This window comes from Lygodium microphyllum, chromosome 17, assembly GCF_053477565.2.
Source record: "Lygodium microphyllum isolate KBCC chromosome 17, Lygodium_microphyllum_v1.1.10, whole genome shotgun sequence".
NCBI lineage: Eukaryota > Viridiplantae > Streptophyta > Polypodiopsida > Schizaeales > Lygodiaceae > Lygodium > Lygodium microphyllum.
In genome coordinates, this window is record NC_141151.1 from 136,818,115 (window position 1) to 136,828,303 (window position 10,189).

The window sequence follows — 10,189 nt, forward strand, 5'->3', positions numbered from 1 at the left end:
AATGACTTGGGAAAAAAAGTGTCGGGCCCGTGTAATAGCGCGTGTATCATCGCGGCCAGAGACATGCGTGTAAAAGCGCGTGTACAGTGACAGCCAGTCGTGCGAATACACGACCCCATACACGCGTTCTGCGCAGTTTTGCTTCAAATTTACACGCGAATCTAACCATACTATCCGCGAAAATATACGCGATTTTGACAGATGACAGGCGCTTATACACGCGATCGCAGAGGGAAAAAAAAAATCCAGAGAGTGCTTTTGGGTGCCTGGATGCTGTTCCAGCATCCAGCCACCCAAAGGCACTCTCTGGATTTTTTTTTTGGTGCATTGCACCATAAAAAAAGAGCAATTTAGATTTCAAGACTCACTCTCTATGAATACACGATTCAATATTACTATCTAAAACTTAATACACGACTCAAGACTCACGATTCAATACATTGTCAATACATGATACATTTGTGTACAAGGGAGTCCATATGTCAAAATAGCCCATGGCTTTAATTAGGAACAAATATATACAAAGTCAAATAGGGAGCTAGGTGCAAAAAAGCCCATGGCTTCAGTTACAAAAAATTTTTGTACAACCACATCCTACAGTATTCTGAAAGCTAATCAGAGGATGATGAGGACCCTGTGCTCTCTCCATGATCAGAGGAGCTCGCATCGGTATGTTCCGATGAGTGGTGCTCGCCTCCACCAGGAGCAGTGGCACGAACATCAGAAGTGGCGGCTGGATCATCAGGGGCAGGAGCATCAACAGCTTGTGCCTGTTCAAGAAATATACCGTATGTAAGTATACATATATATGCAATTAAATAAACCGAAATCATTCATTTAGAGTTTTCAAGTACCTGTCGACCGTATGGTCTCATGGCCGCGTCAAACTGCGCATCCGTAATACGTCCTTCGTTTTTGAAGATGGCCCACGTGTCACGTCTGCTATTGCGGCGAGCATACCCAGTCTCGTGGGCTGTGGGCCCTCTCCCCATAACCCGTCGCTGTAACATAATCAAGATAGTTTGTAAGATCAAAACAATCATAGAATCAATGAATTTGGCAAACAATCAAATAAAGAGGCAAGTTACTTACGAACTCTGCCTCCCACGACTCGACGCCACCAGATCCGAAATGCGACGATCCAATGGTCTCCATCTGGATCCGTCGTGCCTCCACATGCTGCCTGTTCTTCACGCCTCCCTCTGCGCGCTTCTTTGCCTCCTTCCACTCGCGTTTGTGGGCAGTGGCAGGTTTCTCACAAGGATAGCCACCCGCAGCTACATTCACCCCATCATCGTACGCGAGTTTCTTAAGGTGAGATCTTTTATTACTTAAGATCTCCCTTATTCGCGTCCTTCCCCATACATCCGAGAATGTCGCTCGTGGGGGATTGGGGTACCGACTATGTACACTATCTAGGACCTCCCTAACTAACCGGCTATCCTGATCTTTAAATTTTACAAAACAGTTTCTATACATGTTTGAAACTACCCCCCGCATATACTCCATCACCTCTTTCCCTCTCGCATCCATGACTACCCCGCCCCTATCCGTAACATCGTAGAAAATCTCTCCCTCCACCTCTCTCGCCTCCTCCGACTCCTCACTGTCTCCTCGTACATGCCTCCCTCCATGCCCTCTCTCACCGCGTGCCCTACTACCCCCCCCACCAAAGCACCCGCCGCATAATCCTCCACTCCCGCTCTCCCTACTGCGGCGTCGGCTCTCATCTGTACTGCGGGAGTAGCCATGACTAGGGGTGGCTGCACGTGACTGTGTACGTGACTGTGGCTGTGAGGGAGCACGTGATGGTGGCCGTGAGCCCTCACGTGACGGTACAGAGGAGGGTGTGCGTGAGTGTGTCCGTGCAGGGGTGTGTCTCCTCGGTGAGCGTGTATGTGCAGGGGTACGTCTCGCCGGACTCGCAGGCGTAGACGGCAGTGGAGAGGCTTGTGTACTTGGGGGCGCGGTGTGACCTGGGAGTCTAGGAGGAGGATGGGCATACATATAATCTGTCAGCTCCACTGGATTAGGATGGCGCCCAAAATGGTTTATCATCTCCATCATCCAAGTGGCGTATGCCCACGGATCGGAGGAAGAGCCTGGATCCATGAAGAATCTGCAAAGCGTCGAAATTCCGCCTCAATGAACCAAGCAAAACATGCATATAAAAAATAAACATATCTCCTACAATATATCTCCTCAATATATCTCCTACAATATATAACCTACAACATATATCTACCATTCTAGAAAATAAACATATCTCTCACAATACCAAACATCGAATTAGTAGAAGATCATAAGCCAAAAGAAGAAGTTCATTTCGAATTAGTGACGAAATTCATGAAAAACAAAAACTCTTTCCTCTATCTTGACGGACATTGTCCATCAAGGGAGAAATGACTAAACACATACACAAGGGTTCCTTCTTCTCTCTTTCCTCTATCTTGACGGATGTCGTTTGTCAAGAAATAAATAATTAAGCACATATACAATGTGTGTGAATTCTATCCTCTGTCGCTTTCAAGTACACATAGCACGGGTGGAAAGAAAGAAAGCGACAGATTTGCCAAAAAAAACAAACGACAACCAACCTCTTTGAAAAGTCTTTGAAAAGTGAGTTCGTTGATTCTTGCTTCTCTCTCCCTTTCTGTGTTGTCTGCACCCTTTGCTTCTTTTCGGTAGTCCAAGAGGGAGAAAGAGGGCTTTTAAAAAAAAAAAGCGACGCAGAAAGAAGAAGAAGAAGTGTTTTGAAAGAGGGCTTTTGAAAGAAAGAAAGCGGCGCGCGCGGTAGGTAAACGCGAAAAGCACGCGTGTAAAAGCGCGTGTAAAAGCGCGTGTAAAAGCGCAGCAGAATACATTTTAGACGCGCCTGTACACGCGACACAGAGCCTGTTTATACTTTTTTTAAAAACTGATTGTTCTTGTGTATCCATTGTTTTGTGCATAGGATGTGTATGATTTCACTAAAAACTGATCCTACTTCTGTATTGGTTATTTTGGACATAGCATGTCATCATCCTCTTCAAGCAGTTCTGGTGAGGATGAGACAATGCGTCATCGTGATCGCGACGTGTGGCTGGCACAAAGGATCAAGTGTACGTGTAATCGATGTCAAGGGTGCATTGTACGAGCGCGTCGAATTACATTGAATCACATCTCGATGTATGGAGAATGGATTCAAACAGGTTTAGAGGTGAGAAGATGTGAATTGAAAGTATTAAAATAACTCATGGTGTGCAAATTAATGGAGCGCGTTGTAATATATATATTGTGATTGAAGCAGGATGCAGTACCACACCCTAACATGGTGCCATACGCACGGCGAGAGCATGCAAAGCGTTGACGAGATGATGCTGGAGCTTCGGGATCTGTTGTCGGAGATGAGTGGGAAAGGGATGATAATAGCCCTGCACCCCACGAAGTTGTGGAAGAGGAAGTGTTTGATGACATGGTGCGGAATCTTTTTAGGGATGATCGCAAAGGTGTGGACGACAATGATATGGAACAAGAGCATCTCTACAACGCTTCATCGACACCGGTTTTTGAAGGGTGCACATTCTCTATTTTACGTGCTTCACTTGAACTGCTCAATATACAAACAGTTTATGGATGGAGCAATGCAAGTCTTGACGCATTATTGAAGTAAGCATTGTAACTTGCAAATTTCAGTTAGTGGTTTTTGGTTTACAGTATAGGGTTTAGGGTTATGGGCTAATTGATGATATTGGATGCAGGCTATTATCAAACATGCTTCCAAAGGGGAATAGACTACCCACCTCAAGAGACAAAGCGAGGCGCTATGTGACATCTCTTGGAGGATTGGATTATGATCGCATACATGCATGCGTCAATGATTGCATTCTCTTTCGTGGGACGCATAAGGAGGCTCGACAGTGTCCCACTTGTGGTGAAGCAAGGTATAGAACAGATGTGAAGAGTTTTGATGTACCTCGTAAAGTCTTGCGACACTTTCCTATAATTCCTCGCATCAAACACATGTTCAAGTGCAAATCCATAGCAGAGCTCATGTCATGGCATTCCTCGCATCGATCGGATGATGGCATGTGGAGAATTCCTGCAGACACTCCTGCTTGGAAGCATATTGAAGATGAGTGGCCCAGCTTTAAAACAGAGCCCAGAAACTTGAGACTTGGCCTAGGTATGGATGGAGTTAATCCGTTTGGTTTCAAGAGCACCGCATACAGCGTGTGGCCGGTTATGTTGGTGAATTACAACCTTCCACCATCAATGGCGATCAAGAAGGGACATCTTATGTTATCCCTTCTGATTCCAGGGAAACATAAAGTCAAGCATATGGATGTTTATCTTGAACCGTTGATTGATGAGTTGGAGGAACTATGGAGAGGTGTTGCGGTAGTGGACATTAGTAGGCCTCCCTCCTCTCGACACTTCGACTTAAAAGCAGTGTTGATGTGGACAATGCATGACTTTCCAGGATACAGCGATTGTTCTGGTAAGAATTCTAACTACCTCCCGACTCTAATACTACTAGCTATATCAATTATAACTATTGACTTTATTATTCTAACTTTTTTTTAATTTTAACAGGTTTGAGGACATCGGGTAAACATGCATGTCCTATATGTGGCCCTTCATTGGTACATGAGTATGCTGATGGTTTGTGTAAGACCATATTCGATAATCATCATCGATTTCTCCCATCAGATCACCCTAAATATGCTCCTAGTAAGAGGAACATTCATCCACAGACACTTCGTGCAAAAGATTGGAAGCGTATTTGGGAGTCTTCAAATGTTCTTCCTCCAGATGGCATGAACAGGTACATCTCCATTGTTTTCAATCTTGTTTTGTGTAGTCTCTAAAGTTGGAATAAAGATGACAGTCTGCAATCCCTTGTGTAGGTACTCCATTTTTTTCCGGCTACCATATTGGACCCATCTCAAGATCAACCATCTTCTTGATCCCATGCACATCTTCAAGAATGTGGGATCTAGTATTTGGGAACATGTTATTGGTAAAAGAGATAATGTTAGCGTACGGGAGGACTTGCAGGTCGCAGGACGTATGCGTCAAGCTTGGCCACGAGAGGAGGGTGGGCACGTTCGTCTTCCGCCTGCTCCCTGGATTATATCAAAGAAGGAGGAGAAGCAGGTAAAGCAAGCCATCACCACTTTGCGTACTCCCACTGGATGCATGAGATCGTTGAAGGGAGCGTTTACAACCACTAAGAAAAGAGGGGTTGAGCAACTACATGGGTTGAAGTCCCAGGATTGGCACAGGATGCTCCAAGTAAGTGTTTTCCAATTATTGTAGGTTGAAATTAAATTTTGTAATGCCCTAACCCAAATATACATGTGCTCTTATGTGCGCAGTTCATACTACCTACTAGCATCGACCATTGTGCAGACAGGAGTTTGAAAAGATGTATTTATAAGATGGGCGAGCTTGTGAGGTATGTAAATCCCATGTAAGATCACCCTTCATTATACCTTGCAAAATGAATGTGCATGAGGTATAACGTACTGTGCATTTATTTTTCAAATATGTTAGTTCCAAAGCAATTGATCCAGCCACATTGGGTGATGCGCGTGTTATGGCAGTGGAGGTGGTTTGTATGGTAGAGGAGACTTTTCCGCGAACCATTCTCACAAGTCAACTACATCTCATTGTGCATTTAGTGGATGAAATTGCTTTATGTGGCACTGTGCATGCCCGTTGGATGTTCTTCCTAGAGCGCTTCATGAAGACCTTAAAAGACTTTGTGAGGCAAAGTGCAAGGCCCGAAGGAAGCATGGCTGAGGGTTGGTTGATACAAGAGTCTCTTGTATATATATCAGAATTTCTTGATCAGGTGGATAGCTCTTTGCCGCAACTATGGAGCAATGAAGAGTACTTGAGGATGACGTCTATTGTGCCTCAAGGAAAAGGACAGAGCAAAGTAATTGAGAGAACATTGATTGATGATCTTAATTTCACTTGCATCCTTAATAGTGATGTGATGAGCAGATGGGTTACAAGATACGAGGATGCAAAGACAAAAAGGCAAGCAGACAGAGCTCTCTTTCGGAGGCAACATGGCTCTCGTAAGGCGTACCCTAAGCATCTAGCAACACTTCCGAATGATATTCATGTTGATTGGTTGCATGAGGAAATGGAGAGAGCAGAGAGAGATGAGGGGCTGCATATCACGGCGGAAGAATGGGAGTATGCACGAGGATGCATGTTAAAGGTACATAGAACAAATGTAAATTTTCATTCTTTGTAAGTGATTGGCTTTTCATATTTATTCACATTAATTGCTTACATAGATATTGCTTATATTTTGGTCCAGTGCACTATGTTCAATGCTATATGGTGTGAAGGCAAGCATTTTCGAACACAAAGAATAGATGAAAAGAGGAATACACAAGATTGCGGTGTCATTAGTAGCTTTGAGGGAGCCAATGGAAAAATTGATGATTATTGTGGCACAATCCAAGACATATACAGACTTGACTTTCGCCGCTTCTTTGTGTATGTTTTGGATGTCAAATGGCAAATGAACGTGGTGGAGAAAGGGCCTAACGCAACGATAAAACACCATGCAAGTGGCTATGTAACTATTGACTCTACAAAGTTTTGGCAAACAAAGAAAGATAGGCTCGTATTGCCACAACAATGTGAGCAGGTATGCATTTTTTTACAAATGTGTTTCATGTACATATATATCTAAGCTCGCACACCCCTTGACTTTTGATATGCTAATTAATTAATGAATTATGTGTATTTGAGCAGGTTATCTATCTGCCAATGGTGCATGACAGTAAATGGTGGTATGTCATCCCTATTGCACCACGTTCCAAAGTAATGTATAATACATTCACTGATATGGAGCATATGGAGGATGTGGCAAGCCGCAAAGAAGATGATGTCGAACATGCCAATGTAGATGATCATGATAATGAGGATGAGCGTGCCATTTCTCATGATCATGAGGATGACCCTTCCATTGAGGATGATGGTGATGATGATGAGAATGATCAAGGCATCGGTACCATTATCAATGGGCAAAATAGCGATAGTAGAATAAATTTAATCGTAGCCTTACAAACTGATCAAATGGATATTGATGTTGATCGTTTGGCAAGGATGGATCTTATTGAAGATGAGATCGAACCCTAACCAATCCATCACTGTATTGTTCCAAATTCATGACATTTCTATTGTATACTTTGTCTTTCAATAACCATATGAAGATATATTTTTCAATATATTACGTTGTTGTAAGTGCATGTAGTGGGATTTTGTAATGGTTTGTAAACACTGCAATGCACAATGACATTTTTAAAACTTAATGGTTTTCTGTTTTGAAAAGAAATGGATTTCTGTAGTTAGGCTCTGTGTCGCGTGTAACAGAGCGTGTATTATGACAGACTTAACGCGCAAATACACGCGCCCACACATGCAATTATACATGCGCTGTTACATGCATGTATACACTCGCCCAATATTGCTGTAAGTATAAACGACCATACACGCGCCCGTAACTTTTCGCGTGTAATGGACGCGTGTATGGCGGCATTGTGTTGTAGTGTCCTCTCCCTCTCTCATTTCGTTTTCTCTCTTTCTCTCCCTCTGTCATTTCCTCTCCCTCCCTCACCCTCTCCCTCTCTTTCTTTCTATCCCTCTCCGTCTCTTTTTCTCTTTCCCTATTAGGTTTAATGTTTTTTCTCTCTTCTTCTCCTCTCTCTCTCTCTTTTCTCTCTCCTCTCCCTCCCTCATTTCCTTTTTTCTCTTTCTCTCCCTCTCTCATTTCGTTTTCTCTCTTTCTTTCCCTCTGTCATTTCCTCTCCCTCCCTCACTCTCACCCTCTCTTTCTTTCTATCCCTTCCCATCTCTTTTTCTCTTTCCCTATTAGGTTTAATGTTTTTTCTCTCTTTTTCTCTCTCCTCTCTCTCTTCTCTCTCCTCTCCCTCTCTCATTTCCTTTTCTCTCTTTCTCTCCCTCCCTCATTTCTTCTCCCTCCCTCACCCTCACCCTCTCTTTCTCTCTTTCCCTATTATGTTTGCATCACTTGAAGTGCATCCATATTTTTTCGTGTGAGCATCACTTGAGTGTTTGCATAGCATGAATTCCAATTTACATATCTTCTTAAATCATGTATGTATGGGCATGAAGTTCTATTCCAAAGCATATACTTCTTAGGGCACATTGCACGAACAAAAGCCAAGAACATATAAAAGAAATTATCACTTATTAAAGACTTGAAGAGCATGTCAAGGTGGCTTTTTATAGTGATGTGTGTTCTTTGCAAGCAATTAATAGAGAAGAGCCCATTTATTGATGTCTTCTATGGTAAATGCATGGATTAGATCATGGATGTCTTGTCTTTTGGTATTCCTTATACAATAATCAAGGTAGCTTGTAGTAGCAGCACTGATGGGTAGGGGTGTTCAAACTCCTGTCGTGTTATGAGATGGAAAGAAAGCTGCCAGCTTATTTGGCAAAAGAGAACTTTGACAAAATGCACTTTTTCATTGGAGATACAAGGAATATAGAGAAAGTGGACCCTTCTATTTTTTGAAGATGTAAATGCAAGGTTAAGCCCAAGCAAAGATGAAGAACATCAAGATCAAGAAGAGTATAGAGACCAAGCAGGCAAAGAAGACCACCATGAAGTCCACCAAGAGGAAGAAGTCATGATGATCAAAATATGAAGCCAAAGGCAGTGCCAAAAGAAAAAGACAAAGCTAGGATCAACAAACCAACACTAGGAAAATTGATAAACATGTTGTAGGTCATGTTGCTTGCCAAAATCTGAGAGAGTTAGAAGCTGGAGCCAGACGCTTGCTATAGGTCTAGGAGTCAGACAAATTAGAAGGTCTGTTCGTGGGGAAGCTTGTGGGACTCCTTGAAGCCTTGACAGGAGGGTGGACGTAGGGCACTCTTGGCAATGAATGGACGTAGAATCCTTCAGTGGTGGGATATGAAGATGAGGAGGATCCTCCTTCTACAGTACTAAACAAAGGTACTGAACATCAGCTTGAAATTCCTGCTAGATCTCTTGGAATCAAGGATCGGGTTTGGTATGACATACAGGAGGACAAGGTGTAGAATATGGTGGGGTGTATGGGTCCGAGTCAGCGTACGGATTGTATGGAGATAGATATGGCAGATGCCTGGAGCAGCCTGTAAGAAAGCTAGTTTGGGCTTGTTATGTGAGAGGAGGAGAACAGAAGAGCGTATGGCTCACGGAAGCTATGGCAAAAGCGCAGGGTGGCGGGGAGGCCCTCGCTCTCAGCCTCTTCTTCTGCAAGGGGAGTTGCTGTTAGCAACAGAGGCCTTAGGGTGGGCCATAGAGACAGCGAGAAGAAGGCCAAGATCGTGTCCATGACAAATCAAATCCATTCTATTGAGCGCCTGGCTTTAACAGTGGAGGTAAAGAATGCTCAACAGAAGAGATTAGGAGACTTGAAGAAGCAAGCTGAACTCCATGGCCGTGTGAACTTGAATGGAAGATGGCACTTCGATATCGAAATGTCAAGTTCTTTAAGAGGAGCAAGATTGAACGAGCTATTCGAAGGTGGATGGATGGTGGAACGTGGAGCAGTCGTGGCCAAGATGGAAGTTGAATCGCGGAATATTGAGCCCTTGAAGGCTGAACTACAGAGAGTATAGGGTGATGCTCAAAAGCTTCATGTATCTCGTCAAGAGTTAAATGCACAGGTGCAACAACTAACACAAGAGCTAGTGAGGGTTTGCACTGATGCTCAGCAGGTTCCAACCATGAAGGCTGAAATGGAAAGCCTCAGGCAGGAGATTCAACGTGCAAGAACTGCATTTGAGTTTGAGAAGAATGCCAACACAGAATTGCTAGAGCACAGAGGTGCAATGGAGGAAAACCTTGTGTTTATGGCCAGAGAAGTGGAGAAACTGCGTGCAGATTTAACGGATCAGGATGGCATACACAGATCGCAGGCAGTTTGGCTATTGACACATGTAGAAGATGGTAACTCTTATGAAGAAAGCAACGATTATTTGAGAAGCAAGCAATAATGGCAAACAGCCAAAGAAGAAGGCAAGGTGGACAGGCCGCTGATTCAGGATGCCAGTAATAAGTTGAAAGCAAAAGGGTGGTATATCGAGCATGTTAATTTTTAAAAGCTATCCATAAAAGTATAAGCCTTTAAGCTTAGTCTTAACATTCTGAAATAAAAATGTA

At 43.4% G+C, this 10,189-nt stretch overlaps 1 protein-coding gene across 1 annotated transcript; it reads right to left on the reverse strand.

The window, feature by feature from the left end:
• Positions 1-611: 611 nt before the first annotated feature.
• Positions 612-1,043, reverse strand: LOC148022402 (uncharacterized). The gene is made up of 2 exons (XM_087696745.1): positions 855-1,043; positions 612-770 (listed from the first exon to the last, which is right to left on the reverse strand). Exons 1-2 carry the CDS (start codon positions 1,041-1,043, stop codon positions 612-614), a joined length of 348 nt encoding a protein of 115 aa, XP_087552871.1.
• Positions 1,044-10,189: the final 9,146 nt, after the last annotated feature.